Below are 16,759 nucleotides of genomic sequence, written 5' to 3' on the forward strand. Positions count from 1 at the left end.
TCTTGATAGATTACATTTTAAAGAACTGTCATCTCTACAATTTTCAACTGTCCCATCTAGGAACACAGTACATCTTTCATTTTTAAGTTTTACAGTTTTTTTAAAATGTTGCTTCCTATTTTAGTTTTGTTTGCTATTATACACAGGATCTTTTTTCCATTTCATTTCTGATAGGTTACTCCTGATATATAGTAAAGTTACATTAATTTTTTATTTATCTACTTTCACTTTAGAAAATTCTGCTTAAGAAATGGAATTTTCACTTCTTTGTTGACCTATGGCTTTGTGTTTACAGTGAAATGATTGGTTTTGTCAATGAGTGTAGAAATTCTACCTATTCTTATTATTGTGTGTTTTTTGGACATTGTACTGATGTTAAAATATGCAACTGAAGGCAAAATGAGGACCAACTTAAACACAATTATACTCAAATCTTAATTTCAATGTTCTGAATTAGATGTTATGCAAACTATCTCTCATATTTCCTTTAGCTTCAAATCTTTAGTGAAGGATTCTTCCCCACATATGCTTGCCAAATCTAAGTCTCCTGGCATACACCCTTTCTGACTTCTGCCAAAAGACTGTTTTACAAAGTCCTGCTGGGCCTCTGAGCCTAGATATCTGCAATTAGAATTTGTACCCACCCACTTTCACTGGGTTTCAATAGTCAAAGTGAAATGTTAGATGTGGGTAATTCCCTCTGGGGACATGGGAACCTTTTTTTTAACTAACTAAAAAAGATTTAATTAAATCTGACATTGTACCACAGAGAAGTCAGGCACTTAGATAATCATCATTCTCAAAATTTACTCTCTAGAATACTGACAATCTTTGTTTCACAACAGGCCAAGAACTCATAAATTGTTTTAACTGATCTAATGAAACTATTAAATAATGTTAAAATTAATTTGAAATATAAATATATGCTATTTAAGGACAGGGTGCCAAATCTCTCAAAACTTTATGACAGTGAAACCTATTGTTGATATCCTGGTATATTACATAGGAACTGTACTGCATAGTCTTAAGGCACAAAATCACTATATATATATATAATACATATACATATATAGTATATATCTTAAAATGTCTAACGTACTACCTTCAATAAAATAAACATCTGAATGATCATTTTTTATTTTATGTAACATGTTAGTTATTAATCTCTGTTGCTCCTAATGATAACTAGATTGTAAAAAAAAAAACAACTATTTTTTGATGAGATATTTAAATTAACATGAGTGAAGAATGGAACAAGGGAATTCAGGTTAAAGAAAAAAAAACTAGAAACTTCTAAAAATGTTAAATAATATTAAAACAATTAAAATATATAATAAATTTAAACTATTTTAGCCAACTTTCCTCAAAAGACATAATATAGACACTTACTGAAATAATAGTAAGTCAGAGAATTTACCAGTGATTGTGTCATGACGACCTTTAGCATTTTCTTATAAGGGCAAATTTCAAATCTGAAACAACGTTTATGTAGGTATAATTTCCATACACACAATAAGAAAGAGGCGTGAGACATAAAAAAATTATGTAGCAAATCTTTTGACCTATATAATCCATTTCGCAGACTACTAATCTCCAAAGTATTAGGAGGCATTAAGGGTAGTCTCTGGTTTACTGTTAAGTGTCCTATGTCTAGGCAATTTTGATAATTTTTTTATCTACTAAAATTAAATTATTTTAAAACATGACATTTTATATTGAGCATGGCAATACCAATATGTTTGCCAACAAACAAAGCTCGCATTGAGAATCTTGTAAAAATTAAAAACGCTGTATCATCATCAAATGGGAGAACTGACCAGTGAATGGAAGAGAATACACTGCTCACTGAGAAAACAGAATGGTAAAGATGCATAGATAAAAGAGAAACAAGAAGAATATTAAACACAGTTTTATAGTTCCTATCCTTAGATGGTAGAATGCCAAGCTGTTCTGTGATACTGTCAATCTTGTCAGGGATGAAAAATGTTGGAGAAAAAAAAAAAGCCATTTAGATTTTATTGATTAAAATGAAGAGGATGCAGCCATATATTACATTTTCACAATAAGGTCTAGCTGTGGTCTAAGTACAGCTAATTCTACTAAGCCTATATTATATAGTTGGATCAAGGGACACTATTTCCTTAAAAAATTAGAATTTCTTTATTCCACAGTTATGTTACGTGATTTTGACATTTTATTCATCTATCTTCAGAAGACTGATAAAAATTTTCTTTTAGGAACAGAGATACACTCTATCTCTAAAAGGAAACTGTATAATTATTTGTTAGCTACAGGAATAATTTCAGTGCTTTAGGAACAAAGGCTGCCTTCTGTGTAAAGTTGGCACACACTGTGGGTTTTTAGACCAATTCTTTTCGGGACTAAATGTTAACTTAATCTAATAATTTTAATCTAATAGTTTCATTTCACATGGGAAGAAAACCCACCAACCTGTCAAAACACTTCATTCTCAAATAGCTATGATAAAACCAAAATACTCATTAAGGTCAAACAGAAGTGAATATGATATACCTCCCTAAGCATTTATTTCACTTTATACAGTTTGATTTTCAGTGAAAATGAAATGTCTTCTTACCTAATGTTCTTTAGAAATACTTAACTATGTTCTGCAGTTTTCAGCAATGTTCTTTCAACGTGAAACTTAATTATGAAACTATAATTTAATGCACTCAATTTCAATATGCCATTTCAGAGAAAAATATTTGCATTTCCAGGAGTTTAGCCAGAGTTATATACTTTAAAATTAAAAATGATAAAGACTTAATTTTATTCGAGAAAAATTCATTGCTTCTGAGTTGGTGCATCACAATACGGCACATTTTCTATAAGAAGGTCTTTCCTAGGGACCAATTCTGAAAGAAAAACAAGAAGAATATTTAACATCATTAGAATTAAAATAAAATGCAAATACACTCATTTCCCCCTAAAATTTGTAACAGTAAATTATCTAGTTTTAAAATAAATCTTCCCAGTGATATTTTATTTCAGTTAACTTCTAAGGTAGCGTTCCTGATTTTAAATGGAGATAGTTAATAGGACTCTCATTTCAGATTATACAAAAACATACATGACCAACTTAACCATTTACCATCAATTTATTAAATATAACTAAATAACTGACTAGAATTCAGCTAAAGCACGCTGTCAGTAGCAGATTACAGATTAATGATAATTAAAACCATCAACTGGGGACTTCCCTGGTGGCACAGTGGTTAAGAATCTGCCTGTCAATGCAGGGGACATGGGTTTGAGCCCTGGTCCAGGAAGATCCCACATGCCGCGGAGCAACTAAACCCGTGCACCACAACTACTGAGCTTGTGCCCGCTCTAGAGCCCACGAGCCACAACTACTGAGCCCACACGCCTAGAGCCCGTGCTCTGCAACAAGAAAAGCCACCGCAGTGAGAAGCCTATGCACTGCAATGAAGAGCAGCCCCGCTTTTCCGCAACTAGAAAAAGCCTGAGCGCAGCAACAAAGACCCAACATAGCCAAAAATAAATAAATTAATTAAAACCATCAACTGGAAAATTAGTTCATGCTACCAACTATATAAAAAGCAAGACCACTTTCCTAATTTAAAGATTTCAGTGACTTCCCTGGCGGTCCAGTGGTTAGGACTCTGCGCTTCCACTGCAGGGCACCTGGGTTCATCCCTGTTTGGGGAACTAAGATCCTGCATGCGATTTCAAATTTTACATAACAGTGGTTCTCAACTGGAGGTGTTCTGGGTGGTCACACCAACTGAAGAATGCTACTGGAATTTAGAGAGGAGCCAGGGATGTGTGGGATAGTCTGTGTAGTGCAGAACTATCTGCTCAAAATGACAATAGGGCCCCACTGAGAAACACTGTTCAACAACAAGAACAACAACAACAAATGCTGAGTCCTAGGGAAAACATCCTGCTGGAGTCAACTGAGGTAAAGCTCATAAGATAGAAAGTTTTTAGAAGAGCTGAATCCAGGTGAACTGCCATGATCAAAAAATGCTCACACCAAATTCTATGAAATAACTTGCCTATATTCTTCAAAAAGAACAAGGTTGGGCTTCCCTGGTGGCGCAGTGGTTGAGAGTCCGCCTGCCGATGCAGGGGACACGGGTTCGTGCCCCGCTCCAGGAGGATCCCGCATGCCGCGGAGCGGCTGGGCCCGTGAGCCATGGCCGCTGAGCCTGTGAGTCCGGAGCCCGTGCTCCGCAACGGGAGAGGCCACAGCAGTGAGAGGCCCGCGTACCGCAGGAAAAAAAAAAAGAACAAGGTCATGAAAGACAAAGAAAGACTAAGGAACTGCTCCAGATTAAGGAAGACTAAAAACATATACATACTACTACATGTAATGGCAGATGGCTCATAGGGACCTGCTGTGTAGCTCGGGGAGCTCTTCTCAATACTCTATAATGACATGTATGGGAGGGGAATGTAGAGAAGAGTGGATATATGTGTATGTGTGGCCAATTCACTTTTCTGTACAGTAGAAACTAACACAACATTGTAGATGAACTATACTTCAATAAAAAGAAAAAAAAGAAGCCTCACTAATACAATGGCATATATAATCATCAATTCTAGAACTTGGAATTTCAGTTCATTCTGATCTTAACCCAGTGTCTTTCCAAACTGAATATTGGCTAAGATGGGGCCACACTAATGAATAACACTTTCTTCTTATGTAGAAGTGAGTTGTAAGAACCACTGTAATTGTGCTGTTCCATTCACATGCATGCTTATCCCACAGTTCCCGCACAATATTTTTTTTTCAAAAGACACGGAGAATGTTGTTGTATAATGGAAGAAATAAATAGAACATTCTCAAGTAACTGATTTATTCATTTTAGGAGACAGTATGTATAATGAAATGCATTTTTGCTCAGAAATGAAAAGGGTCCTCTCTGCTACTGTCAAACTTGTTTTTATAAACTCCTATTTTATATTTTATTTTGGTATATCAATCTTGAGTACTTTATTGTCAGGTCATCATTGGTAACCCCCTTCCCTATGACAGTACAGTGTGTACTCAATTTTGGAGTGTGGAAAATACATGTACTTGTTTTGTTTTTGTTTTGTTTTGTTTTGCAGTACGCGGGCCTCTCACTGTTGCGGCCTCTCCCGTTGAGGAGCACAGGCTCCGGACACACAGGCTCAGCGGCCATGGCTCATGGGCCCAGCCACTCTGCGGCATGTGGGATCTTCCCGGACCGGGGCACGAACCCGTGTCCCCTGCATCAGCAGGCGGACTCTCAGCCGCTGCGCCACCAGGGAAGCCCTTGTTTTGTACCTGTAGTTTGGATATATAGTTGACATCTTTGTGCTTTGGTGTTTCAAAAATTTTAAGGCTGTAATGAGGAGTCACATTTACAATCATCAATATATTCTCTACAATGAATATGCTCCCTTAATTAAATCACGATGCTGGAAACACACACACACACACACACACACACACACACACACACACACACACACAAACATGATGATTGAATGCGATCTGTGTGACCTTCAATTGGACCCTAGACCAGAGATCCAATCCATTTTTTTTCTTCTGCTATAAAGGGCACTCTTAGGTCAAATGGAAAATTTGAATAACAGAACTGAATCAATGTTAATATACTGATTTTGATAATTATACTGTTGTCATATAAGAGAACGTCTTTACAAATTTAGGAAATACACAATGTAGTATTCTTAAGAAATACACACTGAAGTATTTCTCCAGATCTAAACCCAAGTGGGCTGTTATGATCTGAAAAATGCTCATTTGGGGGAAACAGTACATTATGCCTGTATTTAGCTTCAGAAAGTTCAAGAAAAAAATGAGGGAGAGATGATAAAGCAAATGTGGTAAAATGTTAGCATTTGTACAATCTGGATAAAGGAAATTCACATATTCTTCAACTTTTCTTGCACCTTTTCTGTAAATCTGAATCATTAAAAAATATTTTAGAGATATTACTAAAATGAATTCAAAAGGAAAACTGAAATTCTCACAAAAAAGTAAGTGATCTGACTAAAGATAATGCTCTTATGAGCCACATGGTAAATCTGGCTTACTGAAATGAAAACCAGTTAAATAAGTATTATTTAACCATTTTTTATATCTCACTTGCTGTAACCAAATCTTTGGAGGTTTCACCAGACAGCAAATTATAATTTAGGTTTTAACTTATTAACAATGGCAGTAAATTGTTTCACTTATCAAACATACATGTGCTTATTTTTTGCTAGACATTACATCACAAAATGAAGATACAGAAATAAATATATAATAGTCTCTTAAGTACAGCACAGTGACTTTAGTTAATAATACTGTACTGCATAGTTGAAAGTTGCTAATAGAATCTTAAAAGTACTCATCCCCCCAAAAAAAATTTTTGTAACTGTGTATGGGGACAGATTAACTAGACTTACTGTGGTGATCATTTCAAAGTATATGTAAATACAGAGGACAGACAGCAGAAGCAAGAGCAACTACAATCCTGCAGCCTGTGGAACAAAAACCACATTCACAGAAAGATGAAAAGGCAGAGGGCTATGTACCAGATGAAGGAACAAGATAAAACCCCAGAAAAACAACTAAATGAAAGTGGAGATAGGAAACCTTCCAGAAAAGGAATTCAGAATAATGATAGTGAAGATGATCCAGGACCTCAGAAAAAGAATGGAGGCAAAGATCGAGAAGATGCGAGAAATGTTTAACAAAGACGTAGAAGAATTAAAGAACAAACATGTAGAAGAATTAAAGAACAAACAAACAGAGATGAACAATACAATAACTGAAATGAAAAATACACTGGAAGAAATCAACAGCAGAATAACTGAGGCAAAAGAACAGATGAGTGACCCGGAAGACAGAATGGTGGAATTCACTGCCATGGAACAGAATAAAGAAAAAAGAATGAAAAGAAATGAAGACAGCCTAAGAGACCTCTGGGACAACGTTAAACGCAACAACATTCACATTATAGGGGTCCCAGAAGGAGAAGAGAGAGAGAAAGGATCTGAGAAAATATTTGAAGAGATTGTAGTCGAAAACTTCCCTAACATGGGAAAGGAAACAGCCACCCAAGTCCAGGAAGCACAGAGAGTCCCAGGCAGCATAAACCCAAGGAGAAACAAACATGCCAAGACACAGAGTAACCAAATTGACAAAAATTAAAGACAAAGAAAAATTATCAAAAGCAACAAGGGAAAAATGACAAATAACATACAAGGGAACTCCCATAAGGTTAACAGTTGATTTCTCAGCAGAAACTCTACAAGCCAGAAGGGAGTGGCACGATATATTTAGTGATGAAAGGGAAGAACCTACAACCAAAACTACTCTACCCAGCAAGGATCTCATTCAGATTCGATGGAGAAATCAAAAGCTTTACAGACAAGCAAAAGCTACGAGAATTCGGCACCACCAAGCCAGCTCTACAACAAATGCTAAAGGAACTACTCTAAGTGGGAAACACAAAAGAAGAAAAGGACCGACGAAAACAAACCCATAACAATTAAGAAAATAGTAATAGGAACATACATATTGATAATTACCTTAAATGTGAATGGATTAAATGCTCCAACCAAAAGACACAGGCTCGCTGAATGGATACAAAAATAAGACCCATATATATGCTTTCTACAAGAAACCCACTTCACACCTAGGGACACATACAAACTGAAAGTGAGGGGATGGAAAAAGATATTCCATGCAAATGGAAATCAAAAGAAAGCTGGAGTAGCAATACTCATATCAGATAAAATAGACTTTAAAATAAAGAATGTTATAAGAGACAAGGAAGGACACTATATAGTGATCAAGGGAACAATCCAAGAAGATATAACCATTATAAATATATATGCACCCAACACAGGAGCACCTCAATACATAAGGCAACTGCTAACAGCTATAAAAGTGGAAACAGTAACACAGTAATAGTGGGGGACTTTAACACCTCAGTTACACTAATGGACAGATCATCCAAACAGAAAATTAGTAAGGAAACACAAGCTTTAAATGACACAATAGACCAGATAGATTTGATATTTATAGGACATTCCAACCAAAAACAGATTACACTTTCTTCTCAAATGCACATGGAACATTCTCCAGGATAGATCACATCTTGGGTCACAAATCAAGCCTCAGTAAATTTAAGAAAATTGAAATCATATCAAGCATCTTTTCTGACCACAACACTATGAGATCAGAAATCAATTACAGGGAAAAAAATGTTAAAAACACAAACACATGGAGGCTAAACAATACATTACTAAATAACCAAGAGATCACTGAAGAAATCAAAGAGAAAATCAAAAAATATCTAGAGACAAATGACAACGAAAACACAATGATTCAAAACCTATGGGATGCAGCAAAAGCAGTTCTAAGAGGGAAGTTTATAGCTACACAAGCCTACTTCAAGAAACAAGAAAAATCTCAAATAAACAATCTAACGTTACACCTAAAGGAACTAGAGAAAGAAAACAAACAAAACCCACAGTTAGTAGAAGGAAAGAAATCATAAAGATAAGAGCAGAAATAAATGAAATAGAAACAAAAAAAACAATAGCAAAGATCATAAAATGAAAAACTGGTTCTGAGAAGATAAGCAAAATTGATAAACCATTAGCCAGACTCATCAAGAAAAAGAGGGAGAAGACTCAAATCAATAAAATTAGAAATGAAAAAGGAGAAGTTACAACAGACACCACAGAAATACAAAGCATCCTAAGAGACTACTACAAGCAACGCTATGCCAATAAAATGAACAACCTGGAAGAAATGGACAAATTCTTAAGAAGGTATAACCTTCCAAGACTGAACCAGGAAGAAATATAAACAGACCAATCACAAGTAATGAAATTGAAACTGTGATTAAAAATCTTCCAGCAAACAAAAGTCCAGGACCAGATGGCTTCACAGGTGAATTCTATCAAACATTTAGAGAAGAGCTAACACCCATCCTTCTCAAACTCCTCCAAAAAATTGCAGAGGAAGGAACACTCCCAAACTCATTCTATGAGGCTACCAACACTCTGACACCAAAACCAGACAAAGATACTACAAAAAAAAGAAAATTACCGACCAGTATCACTGATGAATATAGACACAAAAATCCTCAACAAAATACTGGCAAACAGAATCCAACAACAAATTAAAAGGAGATATATATATATAGAGAGAGATATAGATATATATATATAAAATCATTATGTTGTATACTTGAAACTAGTATAGTGTTATATGTCAACTATACCTCAATTAAAAAAAAAAGTCTCCTCAGCTTCAAACAGTTCACAAGCTAGTGGAAAAGACAGATTAACCAAAAGTCCAACAAATAGTGGTTTAAGTAAGAGATTTAACTTTCTCACATATCAAGAAATATAGATTAAGGCAACCCTAGGCTACTGCAGGTCCTTAGTACCACCAAGGACCCAGGCTCTTCTTTTTTTTCCTGTTCTGCTCCTCTTCATATATGGTTTCTGTCTTCACTGCTGCTGTCACATCACATCTGCATTCCAGGCAGGAAGAGGGGAAAAGGGCGAAAAAGAGAGTGCTAGCTCGGCCTCTGCCTTTTAACAGGAAAACAATAGCTTTACTGGAAGCAACATTCAGTAGACAGCTGCTTACACTGACCAGAAAGGTATCACATGGTCTGAGATATCACTTTTTTTGGTCCCCTGTCACACCGTACTCTGAACACAATTTTTCAGTTAGTGAGACAGAAAGGATATTGAGAGGCAACAACCCATTCACCCTTTTAGCTACACAACATGAATATGCACCCTTCTTCCGATATATAGAATACTACATCCGTTTACTACTTGACTCCTAAGATCTCATCCATGTTCAAATCAAGAATCTCTAGCTGATGTGCTAGCCTTTCCATTAGGTCCAGCTGTGGCTCACATGGTAGATACCTACTGGACCATAGTAAAGAATAAACAGGATACAGCAATAAAAACCTGGAATGGAAAACACATGGCAGTTACTGCTCCACAGCAAATCCTAAATCCTAAATCCTTCTGGACAGAGGAGCAAAAGCTCCTTGCTTTTGGCAGAGCAATAAACTCTAGTCAGCCAAACTGGCAACACCTAATCCTGTTTTCTAAGAGACCCAAAGACCCTCTATTGTCCACTGTCCTTCAAGGCTTCTGGTCTGTCCTCTGGGGGATCCAGATGGAGATATTACAAAAAATGCCCTTCTTTGTGGCTCTGAAGCTTTCATAACCCACTTCCTGTTGATATGAGTTAAGGGACCCAGGGATGGCCTTAAGAGTGAAAGAGAGCTAACCAAACTTGGGGTTTCTTGGCAATACAATTTATTCAAAAACTTTATAACTTCCAATCTATTTTTTTCCAGTCATTTTCATGTGCAAGTAGCCACAGGCAAACATGTTGACACAGTTACTAAGCATGAAGATTTTCATTCTCTGGTTATGGTCTCTATGCTGTCCCATCTCCTTAACTCTTAGCTTAATGGACACTTCTTAACACAATGAAAAACTATAGGCTCCAGTGAGTAAATGCATCATATATCTGACCTTTGTCTGGCAAATGAGAAAGCTTGGGGCACTGATCTTATATTAGAGCTAAAAGACCCCCTGCTTGTATTGGCTTTAGTTTTAGTGGATAGAAGCAACTGGCATTTTTAGGCCTGCAAGGCTCTAAATTATAGGACCCTCAATCAGATTCCAGGTTGTAGCAAGAAGTGTCCCTTCGCAGAGTAGTACTTCTTTCTATCTTTGCTTTGAAGACTAACTAGCGCAACCTGCATTAATCCTCTTTTTCAATATTTTGCTGAAAGCAGGAAGAAATAACAAGCACACACTGACATTCTGATTATATCCCTTATTGCTGTAGCTGTACTCCCAAAAAACAGTAAGTTGCACTAACCTTACATTCACTACTACATAACAAGGGCCACCAGCTTAAGGCCTGTAATGGTCAGGTCCATGTTAACAACACTCCCCTCTATCCCTGTCTTCCATTCAACTAATTTCACATTTTAGGTTGTGTAATTTTCAGTATCTCACTCTGGCAACAACTTCTGTTGTTCTTAGTTATAAGTAACAGAAGCTGACTCTGGCTAATGAGGCAGAAAAGGTATTCATTAACAGTTTATTGGTCTAACTCAAGAAATTACTGTGAAGGCTTAAGAATCAGGCAGGCTTGAGTCTAAGCTTCCAGGAGCAATGTTCAAAGACATACCATAGAACTGGCCTGATGACAAAAACTGCTGCTGCCTATGAAGCACTAGAAATAACTACCACTATTTCTACCCTCATGGAGCACAACATGCTATACTTTGGATGTTGCCAGAAACTCAACTTTACTACATCTGTTCCTGCTACCACATCAATGACACTTCTGGATCAGTAACTTGACTCCGCAACCACTGATGCTAACTCCTGCCAGCAAAATGAGTTCTGTGCCAAGCCTCTTTTCTCAAGCTCACTTCTGAATACAGTACAGGTAGTGTGCTGCACCTATGTTAAATGCATGTGCCTGAGGTGCAAAGGAAACTGAGGAAATGAATATTCTAGATCCTATCCTGAGAATTTAGAACTCATAGAGATGGAAATTCCTGAAGTAAGACAAGGACATTCAAAAAGTGGTAAATAACCAGAAAAACTGTCAGATATTCATTACTCTATCCCTTCACACAATTTATCTTATTATGCAATCTTTGAAATCAAAAGGCATCCTACAATTGAATTTTTCTATATTCATTAATTGCTAATACTTTAATTAGGCCAAACATATTACAGTTATATTTACATGCAGTATACTATTTTTCACTGTGATTATTTTATTGATTATAAAATTCCTAACCTTGCTCTCTATATTAGATATCAAAGCACCAAAACAACATTAGTTGTCAGATCTCAACAAGGAACCACACTAAGATCGTGATTTATTTCCTGTATTTTAGGCCCCTGAAAAAGCTTCTCTCTTATGGTCATATTAAATGTATCATTTAAAAATTAATTTCTTGGGCTTCCCTGGTGGCGCAGTGGTTGGGAGTCTGCCTGCCGATGCAGGGGACGCGGGTTCATGCCCCGGTCCGGGATGATCCCACATGCCGCGGAGCGGCTGTGCCTGAGAGCCATGGCCGCTGAGCCTGCATGTCCGGAGCCTGTTGCTCCGCAACGGGAGAGGCCACAGCAGTGAGAGGCCCGCGTACCGCAAAAAAAAAAAAAAAAAAAAAATTAATTTCTTAAAATAAACATGTTTTAACTCAATTATGGCCCCAAATCAAAATTTAGGTCAAGATTTAAAAAAATAAATAAAAGAACAGAAGAGGAAGGTACATGTCCAAACTCATTTTATGAGTCCAGCATTAGCCTAATACTAAAACCAAACAAGCACACTATTAAGAAAATTACAGGCCAATGTCCCAGTTGAACATAGATGCAAAAACCCTCAACAAAATGATAGCAAACTGAATTCAACAATACATTAAAAGGATCATATACCATGATCAAGTGGCATTTATTCCAGAGATGCAAGGATTTTTCAATATCAGCAAGTAAACGTGATACACCACATCAATAAAATGAAGGATAAAAATCATATGATCATGTAATAAATGCCAAAAAAAGCATTTGACAAAATTCAACATCTGTTTATGACAAAAACCTCTCAACAAAGTGAGTACAGAGGGAATATACCTCAACATAATGAAGACCATATATGAGAAGCCTACAGCTAACATCATACTCAATGGTGAAAACCTGAAAGCTTTTCCTCTAAGATCAGGAACAAGACAAGGATGCCTACCCACTACTTTCATTCAACACAATTTTGCAAGTCCTAGCCAGAGCAACCAGGCAAGAAAAAGAAATACAGGCATCCAAATTGGAAAGAAGTAAAACTGTCACTGTTTGAACATGACATGACATTACATAAAGAAAATCCTAAAGAATCCACCAAGAAACTGTTAGAAATAATAAACAAATTTGGTAAAGTTGTAGGATACAAAAGCAATACAAAAAAATCTGTTGCATTTCTATACACTAATAATGAATGGAATAAACATCAGAAAGAGCAATTAAGAAAAAAACCCTATTAACAATTGCATACAAATGAATAAAGTATCTAGGAATATATTTAACCAAGGAGGGAGAGACTGGTACCCTGAAAACTATAAGACACTGATGAAAGAAACTGAAAACACAAATAAATGGAAAGATATTGTGTCCTCATGGATTGGAAGAATTAATATTATCATTAAAATGTCCATACTACCAAAGGCAATCTACACATTCAATGCAATTTTTTTTTTTTTTTTTTTTTTTTTTTTTTTTGCGGTACGCGGGCCTCTCACTGTTGTGGCCTCTCCCATTGCGGAGCACAGGCTCCAGATGTGCAGGCTTGGCGGCCATGGCTCACGGGCCCAGCCGCTCCGCGGCATGTGGGATCTTCCCGGACTGGGGCACGAACCTGTGTCCCCTGCATCGGCAGGCAGACTCTCAACCACTGCGCCACCAGAGAAGCTCTCAATGCAATTCTTATCAACATTTCAATGGCATTTTTCACAGAAACAGAACAAACAATCCTAAAATTTGTAACATGAAAGACCCTGAATAGCCAAAACAATCTTGAAAAAGAACAAGGCTGACAACATCACACTTCCTCATTTCAAACTATACTACAAATCTATAACAATCAAAACAGTATGGTATTGGCATAAAAGAAAAACAGCACACAACAACCACCAAAAATGGAACACACAGACACAGAGAAAAGATCTCTGGTTGTCAAAGGTAGGATCAGGGTGTGTGTGTGAAACAGGTGAGGCTGGTCAAAAAGTATAAACTTCGAGTTATAAGACAGATAAGCTCTGGTGATGCAATGTACAGCATGGTAACTATAGTTAAAAATACTGTATTGTACACTACAAAGCTACAGTAATCAAAACAGTGTGGTATTGGTACAAAAACAAACATGGATCAATGGAACAGAATAGAGCCCAGAAATAAATCCATATACCTATGGTCAAATCTTTGACAAAAGAAGCAAGAATATATAATGGAAAACAGTCTCTTCAGCAAGTGGTGCTGGGAAAGTTGGACAGGTGCATGTAAAACAATGAGGTTAGAACACACCCTCACACCACACACACAAAATAAACTTCAAATGCCTTAAAGACTTAGACATAAGACATGACACCATAAAACTCCTAGAAGAGAAGAGAGGCAAAGCATTCTCTGACATAGATCATATCAATGTTTTCTTAGGTCAGTCTCCTAAGGCAATAGAAATAAAAGCAAAAATAAACAAATGGGACCTAATCAAAGTTACAAGCTTTTGTACAGCAAAGTAAACCATAAACAAAATGAAAAGACAACCTACAGACTGGGAGAAAATATCTGCAAATGATATGACTGACAAGGGCTTAATTTCCAAAATATACCAACAGTTCACAAAACTCAACAATTAAAAAAAAACCCAATTGAAAAACGGGCAAAAGATCTAAATAGACATTTCTCCAAAGACATACAGATGACCAATAGGCACATGAAAATCTGCTCAACATCACTAATCATTAGAGAAATGCAAATCAAAACTACAGTGAGGTACCACCTCACACCCGTTAGAAGGGCCATCAGGAAAAAATTTACAAATAACAAATGCTGGAGAGGGTGTGGAAAAAAGTGAACCCTCCTACTTGTTGGTAGGAATGTAAATTGGTGCAGCCACTACAGAAAACAGTATGAAGGTGCCTCAAAAAACTAAAAATAGACTGGGTCGTTCGCCTGCGAGTCGCAGAGGCACCTGCTGCAGTTGCCGCATCTCTGAGCATGGCTGACAGCAAGCCCAAGCCCCCCAAGCCTGCCAACAAGACGCCCCCCAAGTCCCCAGGGGACCCCACAAAGGACAAGGCAGCCAAGAGGCTGTCACTAGAGTCGGAGGACGCCAGCGAAGGGGCAGCCACCACGGCCCGGAGCCCAGCGCCCTGGAGGAGGTTTACGGTGCACTGGTACACCAGGGCCACCTGTAAGGAGATGCATGGCAAGAACTGGTCCAAGCTATGCAGGGACTGTCAGGTGATCGGTGGCAGGAACATGACCGTCACCGACGTGGACATCGTCTTCAGCAAGATCAAGGGCAAGTCCTGCAGGACCATCACATTTGAGCAGTTCAAGGAAGCTCTGGAGGAGCTGGCCAAGAAGAGATTCAAAGACAAGAGCCGTGAGGAGGCCACCCAAGAGGTGCACAGGCTCACTGAGGGCAAGGCCCCCATCATTTCGGGGGTGACGAAAGCCATCTCCTCGCTCACCGTGTCGCGGCTCACGGACACCACCAAGTTCACGGGCTCCCACAAGGAGTGCTTCGACCCGTCCAGAAGGCGCAAGGGCAGGGCGGGCCACGTGGACCTGGTGGACGAGTCAGGCTATGTGCCGGGCTACAAGCACGTGAGCACCTACAACCAGAAGGTGCAGGGGAACAAGTAGCCGGTGGGGCCTTCTCCTGTCGCCCGGTCCCCCCCCGCCGCCTCACACTTCGTTATATTCCTGTGCTTGCAGGCAGAACTCTGACCCAGGGCTGGACAGCCGCGGAGGCACCAGGCCTCCCTCCCCGGCGGACCCGCACTCCCCTCGACCCCAGCTTTGGCCCCAACTCACCTTTCCTAACACAACTGCCTCGTCCCTGCCAGGAAGTGGGCAGATGACCCTTTCCAAAGGGTCTCCCAGGGCCAGACCACACCGGCCACTGGTTTGCAGCAAAGGGGGTGTTTTAAAGGAGCTGGTGGGCAGACGCTGTCTGGGGGTGCTGACCCGCAAGCGCCAAGGCACCAACCAGCAGCACCGATAAAGCAGACGGAGCCCTGGACAGGGCGCCGCAGTGCCCAGAGAGCACCACGCAGGTATGGGAGGCAGGGCACACCGTGCACGCTTGCACACCGACGCACACATGCACGCACGTACATTCACCCACGCATGCACCTACGCACACACGCACTAAGCACCCACAACACACGCACACACGTAGCTACGCACGCACCCACGCACGCACACGCATGCACCCACACGCGCTCAGGCACACAAACTGAGGACCAGGTCTGCGCTGATGGCGGGCGCCGAGCTGAGGGCTGCAGTGTAAAGGAAGAAGCCTCCTCTGTCGATCAAAGTGACTTGAAGTGTGATGTCACAAGATTTCAAAATGGAAACTAAGGGCAATTAATTTCGCTTCTCTGAGAAGAAACAGGAAACAGTGATGCATGTTTATTCTCAGAATGGCTCAGGGAAGACTCAGAATATTCTGTCTCTGTGACTCCCTCCCAACGGCCCCTGTCTCCCGGCCCTGAACGGGGAAGACCCCCAGGGGCCAGGCCCTGGACTAGAGGCTGCGGGTGGCCCGCCGGCTCTCTCCTTGCTCCTCGGGCCACTGTGGTTCCTCTGGCCTCCCTGGAACCTCCGTGAGCAGCCTTCCCCGTCCTCCCTGCCCTGGAGTGCAGAAACCGCAGGGCAGGGCCAGGCCAGGGGAGGGCCAGAGGCCAGCAGCATCTGCAGGGTTTGGTTTCTCTGAGAGGCCAGAGGTGGGGCCTCCTGCTGTCACAGTGGGCCCTTGGCAATGTGTCCCTTTGCATGGACATGGCCACAGCCTGGCGGGTAATGCTCTGGGCCCTGTGGTCCTGGTTTTGGTCCTGGGGGAAGCCCATGGCAGCCCCTGGGGAATGCTTCCCAGGAATCCAACTGCCCTGCCGCTATCTGTCCTGTGTCCAGGGCAGCAGGCCAGTTAGGGGCACCC

The 16,759-nt window shown here is 39.6% G+C and overlaps 2 protein-coding genes across 2 annotated transcripts in view; one reads left to right on the top strand and one right to left on the bottom strand.

The window, feature by feature from the left end:
* Positions 1–1,358: 1,358 nt before the first annotated feature.
* LYRM7 (LYR motif containing 7) overlaps positions 1,359–16,759 on the bottom strand; it is a 41,281-nt gene continuing 25,880 nt past the window's right edge. Inside the window, exon 5 of the mRNA XM_082836900.1 lies at positions 1,359–2,873. Coding sequence (XP_082693026.1) covers positions 2,803–2,873 — 71 coding nt within the window. The 3' untranslated portion in view covers positions 1,359–2,802. The remainder of the gene's footprint in view (positions 2,874–16,759) is intronic.
* LOC309959563 (tubulin polymerization-promoting protein-like) lies at positions 14,809–15,462 on the top strand (the record flags this gene model as incomplete). Its single annotated transcript, XM_082835903.1, has 1 exon — positions 14,809–15,462. One exon carries the CDS (start codon positions 14,809–14,811, stop codon positions 15,460–15,462), a length of 654 nt encoding a protein of 217 aa, XP_082692029.1.

This window comes from Leucopleurus acutus, assembly GCF_964270905.1.
Source record: "Leucopleurus acutus genome assembly, chromosome: 3".
Taxonomy (NCBI): Eukaryota; Metazoa; Chordata; class Mammalia; order Artiodactyla; family Delphinidae; genus Leucopleurus; species Leucopleurus acutus.